At 40.4% G+C, this 21,441-nt stretch overlaps 1 protein-coding gene and 1 pseudogene across 1 annotated transcript; both read left to right on the top strand.

Annotated features, from left to right (window-relative positions):
* Window positions 1–320: 320 nt before the first annotated feature.
* Window positions 321–4,040, top strand: LOC110669823 (probable xyloglucan glycosyltransferase 12). Its single transcript, XM_021831640.2, has 5 exons — window positions 321–1,637; window positions 1,783–2,091; window positions 2,242–2,532; window positions 2,669–2,782; window positions 2,879–4,040. The coding sequence occupies exons 1-5, from the start codon at window positions 867–869 to the stop codon at window positions 3,497–3,499; spliced, it is 2,106 nt and encodes a 701-aa protein (XP_021687332.2). The 5' UTR covers window positions 321–866; the 3' UTR covers window positions 3,500–4,040.
* Window positions 4,041–5,964: 1,924 nt separating this feature from the next.
* LOC110669838 (probable pectin methylesterase CGR2) overlaps window positions 5,965–21,441 on the top strand; it is a 48,984-nt pseudogene continuing 33,507 nt past the window's right edge.

A 21,441-nucleotide genomic window follows, 5' to 3' on the forward strand; every position in this document is an offset into this window, starting at 1 on the left:
ATCCACATGTACAAACGGAAATTAATCCGCAGAGATTGCCTCGAGTGGTAATTCTGTAATAGCATTGGTTTGAAAAGGAGAAAAAGAAGGGAGTGTTTGTTTTTTTGGAAGCAAAGCTCCAGATTATTTTGACAATAGAACATGGGGGGTGTGTGTGTCTGTTTATGTTTTTGTCATTTGTGCACCTGGACTGCATGAATATATATATATATATATATATATATATATATATATATATATATATATATATTATTTTTCTGTTTTATTTTAAAAAATGGATTATTGTTGAGAAAATATAAACTATCAAATTGGACGTGTTGAGCTGTTAGCATCTCTTTTCGTAAATCTCTCTGTACACCACCCTCTCTCTCTCCATCTCTGTCTCTGTCTCTGTCTCTGTCTATAACTTCTCCTCCTTCCTTTCCGTTCCCGTATTGCAAGCTGTAATTGAATGGGAGCTTTTTTGGACTCATCTCTCTGCTTGTAGCTCGCGCTCTCTTTACCCATCTGACATTTTTGAGTTTATCTTATCTCACTCGAGAAGGAAGAAATAGAATAGATCTCTTTCCGTGTCTCACTCTCTTGGATAGAAATAGAATACCCTTGCTTTTTGTTGTGTTGCTTCTTCTTCATCCTCCACGCGTCTTTTTTTTTTTCCATCTATTTTTATCTGTTTCTTCTGACAATGATATCAAAGTTATAGCCTTTTCAGGTTCGAAATAAAGGAGGTGGGAAAACAAAATTAAAAAGGAGAGAGTTTTTGAGCTAATATTGATTGTTTGTTTTGTTGCTTTTCGTTCGCTTTCTTTTGTTGCGAGTCTGGTTTATTTTTATAGATCAGACCCAAAATACCAAATTTAACGGCAATGGCACCGTCGTTCGATTGGTGGGCTAAGGAGGGCCACAGAGGCACACCCGTGGTGGTCAAAATGGAGAACCCCAACTGGTCAATGGTCGAGCTTGAGGGTCCATCCGAGGAAGATTTCCTCATCGGCGACTCGCTGGTTCGTCCCCGAGACAAGTCCCGTAACAAGAACGCTAAGCAGCTTACCTGGGTTCTTCTCCTCAAAGCCCATAAGGCCGCCGGTTGTTTAACGTCCATTGCCTCAGCAATGGTCTCCCTTGGCTCCCTCATTAAGCGCCGTGTCCGTTCTGGTCGCACCGACACCGACGTCGAAGTTGACGTGGACGGCGGCCGGGAAAATGAGAACCCAACAGTGAAAGGTCGGTTCTACTTTTGCATCAAGGTATTTCTATGGCTCTCAGTTTTGCTCTTAGGGTTTGAGATGGCTGCCTATTTCAAGGGCTGGCATTTTGGTGCTCCGCATCTCCAATTGCAGTACCTATTAGCAAGTCCGTTTGGGTTTAAGGACATTTTCGATTCCTTGTATTCTCGATGGGTTTTGATTCGCGTGGAGTATCTCGCTCCTCCCTTGCAATTCCTCGCCAATGTGTGCATTGTGCTCTTCCTTATACAGAGTCTGGACAGGCTTATTCTCTGCTTGGGCTGTTTCTGGATCCGATTCAAGAAGATAAAACCCATTCCTAAACAAGACGCAATTGCCGACCTTGAATCCGGCGAAAGTGGCTTCTTCCCTATGGTTCTTGTCCAAATCCCCATGTGCAACGAGAAAGAGGTATTCATATTCACATTTTGAACTTCAGATTAAATTATACTCGGTCGCTGTTCATTCTGAGCTTAGCTTAAATTCTAGCTGGCTACTAGGATTTTAAGTTAATTTTGGTTTTAACCGTCTCACTTTTGTTTTCAATACGTGTTAGGTTTATCAACAATCGATTGCTGCTGTGTGTAATTTGGACTGGCCTAAATCGAAGATTCTAATTCAAGTTCTTGACGATTCTGATGATCCCACCACGCAATTGTTGATTAAGGAAGAGGTGAACAAATGGGAGCAAGAGGGTGCCCACATTGTTTATAGGCATCGAGTAATCAGAGAAGGGTATAAAGCTGGTAATCTCAAGTCTGCAATGAATTGCAGCTATGTCAAAGACTATGAATTTGTTGCTATTTTCGACGCTGATTTCCAGCCCACGCCCGACTTTCTAAAAAGAACAGTACCTCACTTTAAGGTATTTGATTCTTTGTTATTGTTATGTAGGAGTTCTTATTTCATGGACTAGCAACTAAATTTACAGAGCAGCTTATTTCTTGTTAAGTAAATACGCTTAATAGTAAAAAGAGGCAAGGACTGGAATTGAATGTTGTATGTCTTTTTACAGGATAACGAAAAGCTTGGGCTTGTTCAAGCAAGATGGTCCTTTGTGAACAAGGATGAGAACCTGTTAACAAGGTTGCAGAATATTAACTTAGCATTTCATTTTGAAGTAGAACAGCAGGTGAATGGTGTTTTCATCAACTTCTTTGGGTTCAATGGGACTGCTGGAGTGTGGAGGATAAAGGCTCTGGAGGATGCTGGTGGGTGGCTAGAGAGAACTACTGTTGAGGACATGGATATTGCTGTCCGTGCTCATCTTCATGGTTGGAAATTCATTTTCCTAAATGACGTTGAGGTATAATTGTACATATTTTATTTTATTTTTATCCATCAGAGTGAAATTTTTTATCATTGATTTCTGTGAATATCTCACAGATACAAGTAATTGATGATTTATATGAGAATGATTGTTAGTTCCTTCGTATGTTCAGTGCCAGTGTGAGTTGCCAGAATCATATGAGGCGTATAGAAAGCAGCAGCACAGATGGCATTCTGGACCAATGCAGTTGTTTAGGCTCTGTTTGCCTGCTATCATTCGATCAAAGGTATATACTTCCTGGAGCTTTTATATTATCTGTGATTACAAGTTCCCCATTTTTGTTGGCTCCAATTGCTAATTTGTTCCTTTCGACTTTTTGCAGATTAGCATATGGAAGAAGTTCAATATGATCTTTCTCTTCTTTCTTCTCAGAAAGCTTATCCTACCCTTTTATTCTTTCACCCTATTCTGCATAATTTTGCCCATGACAATGTTCATACCAGAGGCTGAGCTACCAGCATGGGTTGTCTGTTACATTCCAGCCACCATGTCATTTCTCAATATCCTCCCAGCACCAAAATCCTTCCCATTCATTGTCCCTTACCTTCTATTTGAGAACACTATGTCAGTAACCAAGTTCAATGCCATGATCTCTGGTCTATTCCAGCTTGGAAGTGCCTACGAATGGGTTGTTACTAAGAAGTCTGGTCGCTCTTCTGAGGGTGATCTCGTCTCCCTGGCTCAAAAAGAACCAAATCATCAAAGAGTTGCCTCAGTTCCAAATCTTGTAGAAATGAAAGAAGAACTTCTGCAGGAGAAAAAGGCTCCAAAAAGAAAGCATAATAGGATATATACGAAGGAGCTGGCGCTGGCTTTTCTGCTTTTAACAGCTTCAGCAAGGAGTCTTCTGTCTGCTCAGGGGATCCATTTCTACTTCTTGCTGTTTCAAGGAATATCGTTCCTGCTGGTTGGTCTTGATTTGATAGGTGAGCAGGTTCAGTGAAAGGATATATGATGGATTGTAGGGGTTATATCATATATAGTTGAGTGTAGGCAACACAGATGCACACCGAATATGAAAATATTCATCACTGAACACAAACTTATATTGTGGGATCATTAGTTGGTTGAGAATATGCTTCCTTTTCGTCATTGGCCTCCGCCCTCCAGAACCCCAAATACACGATTCTGCCCAGATGTGATAAGAGATTAGAGTTAAAAGTGGACAAAAGAATGACTGCAGTTGGGATTCAGAGAAAGATTACATAATATCAATGCTCTTGATTATGTGTAAGGGTTTTCTTTTTCTTTTTGGTTTTTTCATTCTTTTGTTTTTGCTTCAATTCTTTTGTAAGAAAAAAATTGCTGTTAAAACGTCAAACAGGGATTTTAGTTGCATTTTTTATGCAGGATTACTGCCATTACTCCGGACATGTTAATTCAATTGTAGTTAAATTTCCAGGAATGTACAAAACAAGAAAAATTGAATCTCAGCTCAGGTTTGGTTTTTCCAGATCCTGAAGGCAAATATGCTCTAGTGCCAATTTGATGTCTACGTTTCTTCCAATTTTCTCTAATTTGCTACTTTCTCACTTTTTACCTCTTAATCCCTCACCTACACCAAATTATAGGGAATTCTTGTTTTCTCGGTGGTCTTTTTACTTCATGTTCTTAAGTGTGTGAGCTTGTATTCAAAACCCCAAAAACGTTTTCAAGTTCTGAGTTAACCTCAGTGTTTGGGTACATGGGAATGGATGTTCATGCGTATAAGATTAGCTTATCTTTAACCGAGTACTGATTTACTCCCTCCAATTTCCCTGCAAAACAATTTCAAGTTAATGGGTATGCGGTAGTAGGTAGGTAGTGAACATTTTTCATAAATCGCCATTAGATCAGAGTTTATGAAGATTGTTAAGTTCATTGTTCACTATAGTTGCTTTCCAAGCGCACAGAAAAACGTCTGAAAGTATAATTGGATGCACATGGCTATGGTAGTTTGTTTTATCTGATATTGAGGCTGGCCCATAACCCATTTTCAAGATTGTTTCCGCCTCATTTATGGTTGGGAAGCAGCTGAAAGGCAAATTTCCATACGCCACAATGAAAGATTTAACTTTTTGAGGTCTTCGTGACGAAGGGTAAATGGGCTTTATTTATAGGTTATAGGGTTTATGAGTTATGACAGTGATCGATTCATTCACCATCAACGAAATAAACTGTCAATTACTCAGTTATCGTTAAGATGGCAAACCTGACAAGAAAGGGGAATAAATATGTATATGTATTCATCCTCTGTTACACTTGCTCGTTTTTGCAATTAAAAAGAAAAAAAATAAAGGGGTGTAATGGTCCCACCAAAACAAGTGGAGGGAGTGGGACTGCCACATTATCTATTAATTTGATTGGGGCATGTTCCATTTTTTGTTGGGTGTGTTCAAAACAGCTGGTAACGTATTGGAGACCCGTCAACCATACAGGTCATTTCTACCTAAAAACTATATGCAACAAAGTCCAGCTCACCCTTCACCTGCATTTCTATTGATCTCTTTTGTTTTCAACTCATTCAAAAAAAAAAAAAAAACATTTTTTTAATTAACTTTTTGCTATTTAGTTGTGAATTAGGTCCAAATCATATAGATTATATATGTTGAATCTTTCAATTCGTTTTGTCTTAATCAGGCAGCATAATTATCTTCATTTAACTCACCCTATTTCATCGAAAGCCCTTGTTTTTTAAACTGTAACCTTTTCCTGATGTCATAAATGAGAACTGCTCAATAATATGGTATAGGTAAGGTTTTTGTCATAAATATTTACACATACCCTAATATTATAGGCTACTTCCATGGAACAGAAACTCTGAACAAGGATGGCACTGCCTCTTACTGTGGAGTAGAAGAATATTTTGAAGGCAGCACAAGTATAGACATCAATGTGAGCTGGACATTGCATACATTGTTTTGTTTTGCAAGGATATACAAAGAAGAAAAGAAAATCCGATTCTCTGTACCATATATTAACATACATAGTCAATTATTTTTTGGAAATTTGATGGATTAATTTGTCATATGTGTTAGATAAATTCTTATAATTATGGGGCAGTTGGGTTTGGGTATGGACATGATTGTATGTTGCAGACGTCAAGGTGACCCACCTTCCATCGCTTTGTCCATCACATAATACACAACAGTTTCATTCTTGACCCAACCAAGCATTCTTAGGAATTATTATAATCAATTTCGAAGAAGACAGGTTCTCACCAACTTTAATAACGATTGTAGTTTATTTATGAATTAATTATTCCTAAAATTTGATATAAATGGTTGGGCTCAGGCTTCATGTTGAGCCCAATAAACTGAAGTCTGGAGTAATTTAACAGAATGTGTGTTACAATGGACTGGGCTGGACTAGTTATGGGCTTCCTTCAACGAACGCTCCTGAATCTACCACGTGGTTAACCGATGGTTCAGCACTTCCTCTATCCAATCCATCTGCTGAATTCTGTTTGGTATTGAACGCGCCATATTCATTTCCCGGCTCGCATTCTAATTTTTCGCTTCCAAAAACGTCGAATCACGACTCGCTGAAGAAGCTGAAGAAGAAGATCTGGACTTAATTGTTTAGGCCTTTTTTTCTCAGGTGCCCAAGTACGAGGTTTCTACGGTCACTCTCACCAGGTTCATGAAATTAAATCCTAACTCTTCTACGGTTGAAACAGAGTATATTTGTAGGCTTGTCTTAAATTTGCTGCCATGTCAAGGAGGCCGGGGAACCACCCTTCTCGGAGATATGGAAACAGCGGAGGGGGAGGAGGAGCCGCTTTCTTAGCCTTCGATGCCAAATTGTGCACTGCACCCTATTTTGTAGTTCTTCTTATTGTCCTGGTAATGTATTCTTTACCTACTTTCTTTTGACTGCTTTCAAATTTTTTTTTTTTTGAGTTTTTGCTCTTTCAAAGTTGTTGCTTGAAAATAATTATCTGGAGGTGATCAGTGGATATGAGTATGATGTGTTATCTCAGTTTTTGTAGAAGCTTTTCGGGGTTCACTTCTTGTTTTTGCCTATTTGTTAAGAGGCTCGTGTTCTTAACAAGCATATTTCTCTCCCTTATATTAAGTTAGTAATAACTAGTGCACTTGTCTAGAAATGACATCCAAATTTGTTGTTTATATATTTTATACTTTGTTGGTATGTTTCTCAACAATTAAATTTGTGCATGTCACTAGCTAAAGAGTAGTAACTCTGCTGACTTCAATTGATGAGTAAAGAACTAGAATTAACGACAGCAAGATAGATATTCTCAATCCAAACTTTCCAAATGCAAAACGTCATTATTTCCCTCTCCTCAGCCATTGGTCATCTCTACTCTTGTTATGCTTAATCTAACATGAAATATAGTTTTGGCAGTTCAAATTTTTGCTGCAAATTTCATTTTCATTCTGTAGCTCATATATATCAAGCTGTCAAGGTCTAGTCAATTGCAACTGTATATTTCTGTTATAACAAGCACGCAGATCTAAGGCTACCACAAAATCGCACAATAACACAGTATTGAAAAAAGAAGAAGAATAATAGAAGATTTAACGTGGTTCAATTGTAAGGTCTACATTCACGAGCTAGACAAGAGAAAAATGTTTCACTGTGATGAAAAGAGCAAGATACAATCAATCAGAACTCTCAAACCCTAATCCCAGTATGTTTCCTGAATATCTCACAACTCTACCGCAAAGGGTAGAATATTACAATATTTATACTAGTCTATACCACGGGGTGTTGCCCTCGCACCCCTAAGAAAATCAGTGATGGGCTTCGGGCCTGGACCTATTGGCCCGTGTTCTCCGCTAACACCACAGATCTCACTTTTTATCCCAATTTGGTTGCAGTGCGAAACTTTTAGGTCGGGTCACAATTCGGACCCATGAAAAAAAATATCTAAAAATTCAAAATCACAAAAAATAATAATTATTCCCCTTGGCTTGAATTCTTTCAATCATCAACAAAATAACCACAAAAACACTCTGTCTTGCCATATGCCCTCGCAAGGGCATTACTGAGCACTACAAATACCAACCAAGCCTAGGCAATGCCTAAACTTGTTGATTGGGACTCCCTTGATCATCATATCTGTTGGATTATTATGTGTAGAGACTTTCTGCACAACTACAGTCCCCTGAGATACAATGTCCTGAATGAAGTGATATCTGACATCAATGTGCTTAGTTCGCTCATGGTACATTTGATTCTTTGTGAGATGTGTTGCACTCTGGTTTAGGGGTGTGTTCAATCGGTTTGGTTTTAAAATTTATCGGTTCGGTTTATAATTTTGATAATTTTATTTTCATAAAAATCAAAAAAATTATTAATATATATAGGAAATCAAAAAATCGAATCAAATTGAATCGAACCAAATCGAAGAAATCAAAGGAAACCGAACCTAAAGATTTTTTAGTTTTGATTTCTAATTTTTTTTGTTTTATTGTTGTTATTATTTAGATTTAATTTTAAAAATATGAAATTTTATAAATTTTTTTTTGTTTGAAAAACCGAACCCAACCGAAAATTATAGGTTCGATTCGGTTCGGTTTTCTCCTATCAATCGGTTCGGTTCGGTTTTTAAAATTTTTGATTTTCGATTTTATCTGGTTCGGTTCGGTTCGGAACCGAATCGATCGTTTGCACACCCCTACTCTGGTTGTCACAAAACACTGTTGCCTTGTACTGTATCAACCCAAGATCACCCACCAAACTTTGTAACCATAAAACTTCTTTTATTGCCTTTGCTAAGGCCATATATTTAGCTTATGTAGTAGACAAAGCAACTGTAGCTTGCAATGTTGCTTTCCAAATGATAGTTCTTCTAAAAAGAGTAAACAAATAACCTGTTAAAGATCTCCTCTTGTCTAAGTCCCCTGCAAAATCTGAATCCACATAGCCAACAATTGAATCACTCATCTTGGCCTTGTCAAATGTCAGACCAACATCTGTAGTACCCTTTAAATACCTCAAAATTCATTTCACTGCCTGCCAATGCTTTTTCCCAGGATACGCTATGTATCTACTCACAACACTAACTGTATGTAAAATGTCAGGTCGGGTGCATACCATAGCATACATGATGCTATCAACAGCACTTGAATAGGGAACACTAGATATGTGCTTCATCTCCTCATCTGTTTTTGGTGACATGTCTGCAGATAACTTGAAATGGGCAGCAAATGGAACAGTTACAGGCTTAGTATTATTCATGTTGAAACGCTTAAGCACTTTCTTAACATAGGCTTGTTGACTGTTGAGACAAAAAACCTTCCCAACACTCCTATCCCTGGTAATTTCCATTCCCAATATCTTCTTTGTAGCACCCAAATCCTTCATCTCAAACTCATCACTCAACTGCTTTTTCAGAATGTTAATTTGTGACATGCTTTTAGCAGCAATAAGCATGTCATCCACATACAACAGCAAATAAACAAAGGAATCATCTGAAAGCTTCTTATGATACACACAACTGTCATATGAACTACGATTAAAGCCATTACGAATCATGAATGTATCAAATCTTTTGTACCACTGCCTAGGAGATTGTTTCAGACCATATAAAGATTTCTTAAGCAAGCAAACACGGTTTTCCATACCTGGAATGACAAATCCCTCAGGCTGACTCATATAAATTTACTCCTCCAACTCACCATGCAAAAATGTTGTCTTCACATCTAGTTGCTCAAGCTCTAGATCATGAAGAGCAACCATAGCAAGTAAGACTCTGATAGAGCTGTGCTTCACAACTGGAGAAATCAGTTCATTAAAGTCAATCCCCTCTCTCTGAGTAAAGCCTTTTGCTACCAACCGTGCCTTATATCGAGGTGCTTCAACTCCTGTAGTGTCTTCCTTTTTCTTGAACCCATTTGCAACCTAGCACTTTTTGTCCCTTAGACAATGTTACAAGCTCTCAAGTTTGATTTTTGGGAAGAGATTCAATTTCTTCACTCATAGCACCGACCCACTGATCTGCATCTGAACAAGAAATAGCTTCTCTATAATTGCTGGGTTCATGCACATCAACTGTTTTAGCGACTGACAAGGAAAATGCAACTAGATCTGCATATGCATATTTTTGTGGTGGTCTAATCTGTCTTCTCTCTCTACCAGTTGCAATGCTATATGGTTCCTGTTGCTGTTGCTCAGGTGCATCCTCTTGTTGATCAAGATCTTGCACCTCATCCTCTGAATCACTGGACTGAACTGCTGATGTATCAATATCAAGCTCCACTTGTTCTCTGACATCGTGATCTGATTCTGCTATTAACTTCTCCCTCGGACTATTCAATGAAGCAGACTCACTAAATGTCACATCCCTGCTGATAATTAATCTGGAGACTTTGGATCATTGCACCACAACCTGTAGCCTTTCACTCCAGATGCATACCTTAGAAATATGTATTTTCTAGCACTCGGCTCAAGCTAACCACCTCTCACATGAGCATAAGCAGGGCAACCAAATACTCTCAACTGAGAGTAATCAGCAAGTGAATCAGACCAAATCTCAAAAGGAGTTTTGCACTCAATAGCTATAGATGGAGATCTATTAACCAAGAAACAGGTTATATTAATTGTTTCAGTCTAGAAATCCTTTCCCAATCTTGAATGTGAGAGCATGCTTCGTGCTTTATCACAAAGCGTTCTGTTCATGCGTTCTGCAATACCATTCTGTTGTGGTGTCCTTGTACAAGTGCGATGTCTCACTATACCTTCATTGCTGCAGAATGCATCGAACTCACGATTGCAAAATTCCAATCGTTATCAGTTCTAAGACGCTTGACCTTCTTTTTTGTCTGCTTCTTAATCATTGTTTTCCACTTTACAAAGGTTGAAAATGCCTCATCTTTTGTTTTCAGAAAATACACCCACACCATCCGAGAGTAATCATCAATCAAAGTCATGAAGTACCTAGCACCGCTCTTGGAAGGGATTCTGTTAGGACCTCATAGATCTGAGTAGATATAATCCACCGTTCCTCTGGTCATGCGCACTGCCTTTTTTTCGAACTTCACCCTGGTATGTTTGCCAAACACACAATGTTCACAAAAGTCCATAAATTCTATTTTCTGCCCGTCCAACAAATCCTGCTTGCTTAACACAGATAATCCTCTTTCACTCATATGACCAAGACGCATATGCCACAATTGAGTCTGATTTTGATTATTGCTTTCGGATGCTACTGCAGCTTCCCTTGAAACTGTACTGCCCTGAAGAAAATATAATCCTGAAACCAAATTGCTCTTCATGAGTACCATAGAACCCTTGCACACTTTGAGAACTCCATTATCTGCATGGTATCTGAATCCATGATAGTCAAGTGTCCCAAGAGAAATTGGGTTTCTCTCTAGTCCTGGAATATGCCAACACTCTATAGTTTTGACAACGCTATCAAACATCCTCAATCTGATGTTACCAATTCCTTCAACAGATAATGCACGATCATTGCTCAGAAACACCTTGCCACTCATCTGTTTGTAAGTGACAAACCAGTTTCTGTGTAGACACATTGTATAAGTAGCACCAGTATCAAGAATCCAGGAATTTTGTCCATGATCTGAACTCACGGATAAAATTTCTCCAGCACTGTTATCACCATTAGAATCAATAAAACTATCAATCACATTCGCAGAACTTTCTGGTTGCTTTCCCTTTTTGTTTTTCAATTTGGGACAGTCTCTCCTGTAGTGACTTTGCTCTCCGCACTCAAAACAGTTGGTCTTTTTCATTCTTGACTTAGATCTGGCCTTAGATTTCTTCCTGCTGGAAGAACTCTCCCTTGAATGTGTTCTTCCCTTGCTCACCAAACCTTCCCCCTCAAATCTTTCTCTATTATCTGGAAATTTCTTTTTCAACTCCTTCGATTTTAGAGAATTACTAACATCGTCTTGTGAAATACTGTTTTTCCCATACAACAGAGTATCAACAAAAGTTTCATAGGAGGGTGGCAAAGAACATAACACAATAAGGGCCTGATCCTCACAATCAATCTCAATATCAATATTCTTTAGATCCATAATGATTGAATTGAATTCATACATATGTTCTTTAATGGGCGTACCTTCGCTCATTCTCAGATTGTAAAGTCTTTTCTTTAGATACAGGCAGTTGGTCAGCGATTTGGCAGAGTATAACTCCTCTAATTTCTTCCATGCCGCAGATGCTAAGCTTTCACCAGCAATCTCGCGTAGGACATTATCAGTTACGTTCATGAAAATCGCACTCAATGCTCTCTCCTTTAAATCAGCCTTCTCCGCCTCTTTCATATCTTCTGGAAAGTTATCCTCGATTGCCTTCCATAGACCTTGTAGGATCAAAGAAGATTTAATTTTAATCTTCCACAGACTGAAACTCGATCCACCATCAAACTTCTCCATCTCATACTTCGTTGAAGACGACATCATCTGTAAACCCTAGGTTTTGCGCTCAAAGCTCTGATACCAGTTTGTTATAACAAGCACGCAAATCTAAGGCACACACACAAATCGCAAAATCACACAGTATTGAAAAGAGAAGAAGAATAACAAAGGTTTTAACGTGGTTCAACCGTAAGGTCTACCTCCACGGGCAAGACAAGAGAAAAATGTTCCACTATGATGAAAAGAGTAAGATACAATCAATCAGAACTCTCAAACCCTAATCCCAGTATGTTTTCTGAATATCTCACAACTTTACAGCAAAGGATAGAATATTACAATATTTTTACTGGTCCATACTACCACCACAGATCTCACTTTTTATCCCAATTGGGTCGCAGTGCGAAACTTTCAGATCTAGTTACAAATTCGGACCCATGAAAACATATCCAAAAATTTAAAGCGACAAAAATAACAATTTCATTTACTGACAATTAGCATAATTTTAAATGCATTGGCTGAACTTTGTAATTGTATATTGTTGGTCTGAATTAGTAGCTCCCCTTCGGAATCAAAGGGATAAGAAGCAATTTATCCAGATGGTGGTGTTTATTTTTTGGCATATTTGGAAGAGTAGAAATGGGTTTGTATTCAGGAATTCTCAGAGCTCTCCTCAAGATACTTTAGCAACAGCTCTCAATCATTTTGATGAGTTCTATACTGATGTCGACACCATATTTTGGCCGACCCCTAGAATCAATAAAAATTCTTCTTTGAACAGCTAATCACGTTTCCGATCCCTCTTTGATAGGCGGTCACATTTTCGATCTCTCATCACAAAGGATTGAATCAATGCCAAGTCCTCATATTCATTAAAGCCTTGCCGATCTCTCAAATCATTTACCGACCTCTCAAACCCGTTGTCGAACTTCCGGACCTGTCAAGTATATTCCTGATCTCTGTTGATAAATAAAATGAACTGGCACTAGATCTTTTCCTACCAGTTTTATTGCCGACCTCCTTTCTGAAGGGTTAAGAGCTAAAGTTTTAGTTCGATTTAATGAGGATTCCGATCTTAAGTGTTCGAGTTAAATTTTCAATCAAGTTCACTTCAAGATTTCTTCACTACAGATCTCATGCTTAAATTGATTTCCGATCTATCATAATTAGATTAATAATAACATTTAGTTTTTGTTTCTTTGTGCTCATACAATCAAAGACTCAGACAAACAATGGTTTAAAAATTTCCGAGCACAATCATTAATTGAACAAAGAGGCATTTCTTTTCATGTGATAATCTGTTCAAGTTATTCGGCTGGGGGATCACGGCCAGCCTGATATTCATTTGGATCACTCTCCCTCTCTCCCTCACCTTCGGGTTCCTCCTCACTATCTTCGCCGTCGCCCTCGGGAGCCAGGTCATCCATCCAGGAGAAGTCCTCTTCAGGGTAGCGCTTTGGGAGTTCGGCCAAGAGATCCTTATGAGCATTCACATAGGCTCGGCTATTCTCGACACCATCTCTTCATCTTTTCCTTAAGCTCTTTGTCTTTCTCTGTAAGCTCCTTATCCTTCGCGTTAAGCTCCTCTATAAGTTGAGCTACCGAGCGCCGTTGGCACGAAGTGCAGACTTCTCACGAGCCCGTTCTCTTCGGCCAGTCACGAGACTTTTCGGCGGTGGTCTTCATGGTACTTCGCCGCCCTCGACTTGAGATATATAATCCAGGCGGATGAGAGTTGGGATCGGAGGAAGCCAATTCTGATTTTTCTTCCCGACCTCCTTACCTGGACGTTGAATCTTTTCCCGAACCATGGTGCAGTTCACGGACACTCCACATTCAAGCTCATGGTTGAGTCAAGATATCATCGAGACCATTCCGGATAGCTTGTCCGATCCTCTTGAAAGAAGATGGTAGATCCGGGACTTTGGCAAAATCGGAGTTCTCCCTAACGATCAGGTTATTCTTCAAGCGATCGATCGATGTCGGCGCCACGAGAAGAGTCCTCCCGAGAAGATTGAGAAGGCTCCATTTCCGTGCTTGGAATAATCGAGAGAGGCGGGTGCTCTTCCGATCTAGGAGGAGATCGCGACTTCAATGGTCGGCGGACCGAAGGTTGAGGCGGGTCTCTTTGTATCTCCCAGTGTTCGTGGAGGTGTTTGAAGACGTTCCAAACGCTTCATCTCCTTTACCTTCCGAGATCTCTCTTTCCTTCTTCCGCTTCCTAGAACCCTCACCACCCGCCATACCGCACGAAAAGAGGTTAGTGAGATCGCTAAGGTCCCGAGCGAGATATAGAAAATACCAATGCCGAGGTCGAGAGCGGAAGTTCGCGATCTCGGGTGATCGATTGCATGGTCCAATGGTGCGATTCGGCGATCCACCGCATTTGGACAGAATATTTTAGAGTGGCGGCACGACTTTTCACTCCATCACTATTAAGCTTTCCTCTTGACTCGTGGTAATGTGCTTGAGCGAGGGCCCTGGTACCACCAACTACGAGGAAAGTCCTCAAAGCGGCTCGGATCTTTACTCTTGAGAATGAAGAATCGGTTCTTACAATTCTTAAGGGATGAGGCGGATCGGAAAAGAGTCCGCAATGAGGCTTCACGCTGAAAGAACCGGTGTTCGTCATCCTTTGTGAGTTAGTGCATGCGGCTCGGCGAACACCTTAGCCGTAGGTCCGATTCCCTTAGCTCGGCATAGACCTCGGAAAGCTACCAAGATCCGCCACGAGTTGGGGTGGATTTGAACAATGGATGCTCGGTGAAGTTTTAGGACCTCCTTATAGAAATCGGCTAGAGGGAACCTCGGGCCGGCCTTTAATCGTTCTTCGTACACCATGACCATGTCATTCTCTTCAAAAGAGTGATCGACACGAAGATCGCCATGGCACTTGATCACTCATATGAATCGGGACAAATATTGTATTCTTGAACAAGCGATTGCGGTCGGATTCTCGAAGAACCGACAAAGCTCGTCTATAGGAAGGGTCTCTCTCCTTGAAGAAGGTGCGAGCCTCGATGGTATGACCCGCCCCAGTTGGAGCGGAGGCCACAGGAGGTTCTTGTTGAACGCTTGGCCCGTGCCTCTTCTTGACGATGACCACGAGAATCGAAGGAGGGCTCGCCGCTCTCGACCTTCTGCCGTTCATTTTCAAAAGAAACAAAGAATTTAAATTAAAAAGAGGATCAAAGCCCTTACCGGAGTCTGATCGGCGTCAGAAGAACTTGAGAAAACGAGAGAACTTCGAAGTTGTGAGCAGGGGATTGAAAATGGAATGAGAGAACAACTGGCTAACCCTCCCAACCCTAATTATACTAGTCCTATCATTAAAAGCTAGCGAGGTTCTAAGCGGCGCATCGATTGGTGGAACTCGGCATTTGCTCGACACTTCTCTCAAATATCGAATGTTGAGATCGGTTAATTAGAGATCGGCATAATGAGCTAAATATTTTGAATAAAGGATCGATTAAGTGTCATTCGGGTAAAACCAGAACGGAAAACCACATTAAAGATCTCAAAATAATCCATTCAAAAATAATAAGATGATAACAGCAACAAAAAGTCATTATTTTCAATATTTCGGATTTCATCTTTTGGGCGATCTGTAGGGTTCGGATTACACTATCATTTGATCACATCATTTATGTGATCTCTAGAGATCGGATTGCATTGATAATAAAATACATCATTTGGGCGATCTCTAGGGATCGGACTACAATAAAGGTCTAACTACATTATTTGGGCAATCTCTAGAGATCGATTACATTTGAGGATTACATCATTTGGGCGATCTCTAGAGACCAGGTGGAACATCCTATCTAAAAGGCCTATGTCAAAGCCTAGTCTTGTGGTGAATCAAAAGATGTGTTTGACCAGAGAGGCCTGTTGGCATCGGATAGATGTGCGGCTCGGATGGGGTGACTATGACTCCCATGAAGATGAGAGACATCGTCACCGATGTTACCACTCAAACCGACCAGCTGAACACCCAATGTGGAGGAAAGACGCCGGAACACCCAATGCGATGAGAAGCCGAATGAACTCGGTAGAGCGACTCGAGATCGTACAACCAAAGTCCGCAATACAGATCGGTCAAATCCAGTCCTCTCACCATCATCAAGAAGGTCATTCGATCACCGGATCGTGAATTTTCGATCGGTAAGTAAAGAAGTTCATCGGAAAAGATCAAAGCCACGATTATAGCGAACTTCCACCGAGCGGCTAGAACAGGAAAGTAAGAAAAGAAGAGAGGAAAGTCGGATGAAGAAAATGTCTCCGTGGGTATATATAGGGGAAATGGGCATTTAATGTCGAAGGAAAAGCGGGACGCCGAGAATCGAGATGTAATTAATGCTTGGACCGAATCCAGATTGATTAAGGGATAATAGAGATCGGAATAGGAGCTAGGGGAGGGATCGGAAGACAAAAAGAATAAGACAAATCCCAATAACCGTCGTCAGAATCAGAGCCGAGGTAGTTAAAGCGTGGCAGACGAGATCTACACCGCACGCCTAAGAATCGCCTTAATCTCGACAGTGCGAGGGTATGTCATGTGATCCTGTACATCCCAATCTCCACCGTTGATCCCACTTGTAAGGACAAACCCGGAACCCTTAGATCAAGGGAGAAGACGACAATACCAGCGTCTTTCACTCTTAGCCCTCGGATCGTTCCGGACAAGGAAATTTGAGACCGTCAGATGGGAAGAGGAAAAGGACAAATATTATGAAGAGTGATCTCAATCATTCATTTCGATTCTCTTTAATTCCTGAACCTCCGATCATGTCCTTCGAGATCTCGACCCTCCATCTCCCTCAAATAAATCCTGACCCTTCGCAAAGAGCACCCGATTCCTATAAATACCGGCATAAAAACTGTTCAAGGGACGGACGGAAAAACAGACGAGAGGCTGTTATTATAGCAAGAGGAACTCTGAAAATTCATTTAGTTTGTTACTCTGCTATTTAGAAGTGTTGATTAAAAGGACTTTGGAAACTAGTTTTCTGAAGTGTTTTCTTGAAGAGATTTTGAATACTGGAACCCTATATTTCCAGTTTGTTCATTATCTGGTCATACTCTCACTTTCTGTCTTTTATCATCTCTGTTTTCACTGCCCAAGATCAACTTCATATCACTCATTTCTTTAGCTAAGTACCCTCCAGTTCACGAAGAACACCACCCTCAGGCTAATTAGCCTACTGTCTCATCCCTGTATGCCACCAGTAACTATTTTAGTAGACCGGCTCCTCACGGTAAGAGTTCATCTTTGTTGTTTACGTTTATTTTCTGCACTTCCTTTGTTCTTCATATATCTGCAATTTTCTTCAAGATTATTTTGTACGAGAGAACCCAAGAAAAATGTTGTTGTAAGAGTTCATGTTACTGTTTTATTAAGTGTCTACGTTTATTTTCCGCATTTTCCTTGTTCTTCTTACATCTGCGATTTTCTTTAAAATTATTTCTGCACAAGCAATCCCAAAGAAAGTCACTCTCAAATCATCTTTTAGTGATCAGTTCATTTTATTGATCTCCGTCATTTCTGAAAACAAGTTTTCTAACTCCTAGTAGTATGTAAATGGTTGGGTAAACGTAGGTAGCTGCAACTTAGGGGTCTCTTTTAAAAGAGAGAACATGAATAACACGTCAGGAAGATAGCCAAACCATTAGGCTGACGTAAACAATTCGGCAAGATGTCATAAAGCGAAATAGAACCAAAGTAAACATAACAAGATAGATCGGATGTTAATAGACATTTGTAAAATTAATACATGGAAGGTCAGTAAATCGAGTCTAGTTTTCCCCATCTAGCCAAAAGGCATCGAAATCTTATCCCCAACCTCTTTAAATTTAAGGATCCTTATCCTTAGGTTCTTAGGACACCAAAATTCGGAGATCGGAAAAATCCCTTTCAGGCTCCTTTCTAATTTAAAAGAGATCGGAGGAGAGTTCTTATCCGGTCTCAACCCAAAATTCTAATTTAAAAGAGATCGGAGGAGAGTTCTTATCCGGTCTCAATCCAAAATTTTAATAACTATTAAAAGAGATCGGAGGAGAGTTCTTATCAAAATTCTAATAAACATTAAATAGGGATCGGAGGAGAGTTCTTATCCGGTCTCAACTCGGAACATTAATAAATAACTCTAAAGGAGATCGGAGGAGGGTTCTTATCTGGTCTCCCCTCAAAATTTTAATAAATAACTCTAAAGGAGATCGGAGGAGGGTTCTTATCCGGTCTCCCCTCAAAATTTTAATAAGTAACTTAAAAGAGATGGGAGGAGAGTTCTTATCCGATTCTCACACCCATTCACTGAGGTTGTCTCATTTACTTATGTATCTGGGTGATTCAAATTTAGTGAAAAATCAAATATTCCTTCTACCAAAAGGATTAACATTGCCGCCTAAGCCCTCCTAACTAATTTGTAAAGGACGCAGAATTAAATCTACTTACCCTTATTAAGGGACGAGGTGGGGTGCCTAACACCTTCCCCACCCGTTTACGGACCCCGAACTTAGAATCTCTGTTTTGAAGTGGTTTCATTTTTAATTTAACTTCTCAAATGGTTTTCTTTAGTTTTCCTCAAAACTAAGGTGGCGACTCCTCACTTTTTCCCACTTCGGTGAGTGATCGTCCAGGCGACCGCAAAATCCCATTGCGACAGCTTGGCGACTCTGCTGGGGACGAACCGACTTAACCCCGGTCTAGTGGTCCAAAATTAGATTTAATTTTTTTTTTTTCCGATCAAATTATAGTTAGATGGGCTCACTCGGCGATGTCTTATATGTTAATTATTATTGCTGCTAACTATTTTGTCTTGCATGTTCTATCTCTCACAGTGTTCTTCATTTCAAAAAAGGAAGAAAAACGAAAAAATGGGAAAATAAAATCCCCCTGAATTGGGAAGAGGTAAAGGTGTCCCTTCACACACCGAACACTTACACAATGTCCTCACACACTATGGTCCTAACCCGGGCTTTCTTACCCTTTTAGGAAAGTAGGAGGGGGTCATGTAGCGGTGCAGTGGGTTCTACCCGTTAGTATCCGTGAAGGCTTCGCTCAAATTGAAACTCGCTCTATCCTTTGTGATACTCGTGGAATTTTCCGATAACATCACGGGGGTAGAATGGGCTCTCTTGTTCTGATGAGGGGCAATTTGGGAACACGTGGCTTTTAGAAAATTAGTTCCTGAGCTAAACTATCACAATAGTTGAAGGCCGTAGTAAACTACCTCATAAGATAGAACTATCCAGGTAGGTAGAGCTCACCCGGTGTTAGGAGTCTCCCTACTATAGGACAAAAGGGGCATACTTTCTCTTACCCTATTCTGCTTTAATTTCCTTTTGTTCATTTCTTTTGAGGGTAATCTTGAATCCTGCTAGAACACCTACACATTTTCCTACTTTGATAAATGTGTACGTGTCACTCTGTCAACAGTATGATTCAAAATTACCCTAATTTGTCTTACTAACGAATTTCCTCACAGGCATTACCAAACCAAGAGTCTGTAAAAGGATAGGCATCATTTTTATCATGGCATCCTCGAGTCAGTCGGCAGGAAAGGTTCAGAATGCTAAACTTTGGTCCAAATCAGCTCATTGTCCGGTACCCTCGCAAAATGATGCTTCCGAGGCACCTGCTGGCTCGCTACCTTCGCTAGATCTGAATAAAATAGAGGTCAGAATGAACAGCCTAGAGGGTCTGTCTAACGGATGGAGGTCGCTTCCCGATCAGGCCAAGGTACGTTTTGAAGAGAAGTACGGGAGGATTGCAACCTTAATGCAAGTCAAGGTCCAAATCCCGGCATTAAAAGCCATGTTGTCGGTTTGGAATCCTAAGTACGGGGTATTCTCTTTCAATGACATTGATACGGTCCCCACTATGGAAGAATATCAGGCATTGCTGGGGATCCCATACTCATTGCAGAACCGGATTTACTTACACCTCGAGCATAGGCAAACACAGAAGCGGTTGGCTCATATGTTGGGTTCTCCCACAGAAGAAGTAAAGTCCAAAGAAACTGCCAAGGGAAAAACACATGGTTGGTATTTGACATATCTCCAGAAACGTTTAGATCAATGACTACAAGAGAAACAGTGTGACAGGGCTTGAGCTCTCGCTTTGGGAATCTACGGTGCGATTCATTCCGGGACCATTGGGAATCATAACTTGCAACGGTGGACGTGTTCAGGACGGTGGAAAGACAGCAGATTAATCCAATACCTGCAATCCTTGCGGAGACTTTATTAACCCTTACCTACTGCAGGCATCAGGGCAGAGGATCCCTTAAGTGTTGTTCTCAATTGTTATACCTCTGGATTATCAGTCACATGTGTCCTGTGGAGACAAAAGGATTGACTTGGTACCTTGACCAGCCTCCCATTGAGAAGATGATCCGGTTAGTGATCAGCCCGAAGAATGAAAAACAATGGTGGGACCGGATTTTGAGTTTCAATAGCCATGATTCTTGTTGGAGGAAGTCGTGGCCAAGCCAACCCGTTTTGATCGGTACAGGGGGTATTCAGTCGGTGTTCCCTGATCGGAGTAACCGGATACACAAGTTACACTCCGGCATTGGTAATGAGGCAGTTCGGCTCAACACAGTCTGTGATCAACATTGAAGAATACCACCAAGGTTGCTTCTACCACGAGCTCAAAGGAGAAGAAGGGTTAAAAAAGGCTCGCAAATCTTGGGAAAACGTCACTCTGATGGAAAGATCGCCTAAGGGCCCAAGCGCCTCGGGCGATTATCTTAAATGGAGAGCTGACAGAGACCGAGAACATTCAACTGTGAAATTCGAAGACGGTAACCCGCTCCGAGATGTCCTATTAGAAGAAACGAATGACCTTCTGGGTGACTCACTACAAGAGGCTAATACTGAGAACTCACAACTACAGGAACAAATAAAACAGCTGAAGGACCAACAGCAGAAACTTAAAAGGAGAGTAAGAAGACTTAAGGAAGAGGTAAGGGCCGAAAGGATGGGGTTCGAGGAGCAAGAGGTACAGTGGGAAAAGGAAAAGGACTCTCTTCAAGATGAGACCAAAGAAATAAAAGTGCGGAATAGTAAGCTTCAGGAAAAGATGAAATACCAAGAGATACTCATCGAAGAGTATAAGCAAGAAAACAAAAAGAAGAAGCTCGAATTGAAAGAACAAGCACTACTCATCAACGATATCTTGAAAGAGTGTGCTAAAGAAAGGAAAGAAAAAGAAAAGCAAGCTGCTCTCTATCAAGGACTGAAAGAGAATGTTGACCAGCTGGAGAGAACAATAGCACGGGGAAAACAAGAATTATTACCGGAATCCGAGTACGCTCTGAAAGCATTCGACCCCGCCAAGCAAGAAGAAAGGTTATATGAGTATCTCAGAAAATGTCATCTTATTATAAAGAACCTTCCAGAGCCTAGGCCAATGTAAAAGATACGATGTACAAATTACTCAGTTAATGAAGTGATTTTTGGATCATTGTTTAGCAAAATTTGTGAATGAATAGTATGACTCCCGTAGGAACTTCCTCGCTAGGGTTATGTGAAAAATTGAAATGCGCCATATGAA

The sequence above is a fragment of the Hevea brasiliensis genome, chromosome 12 (genome assembly GCF_030052815.1).
Source record: "Hevea brasiliensis isolate MT/VB/25A 57/8 chromosome 12, ASM3005281v1, whole genome shotgun sequence".
NCBI lineage: Eukaryota > Viridiplantae > Streptophyta > Magnoliopsida > Malpighiales > Euphorbiaceae > Hevea > Hevea brasiliensis.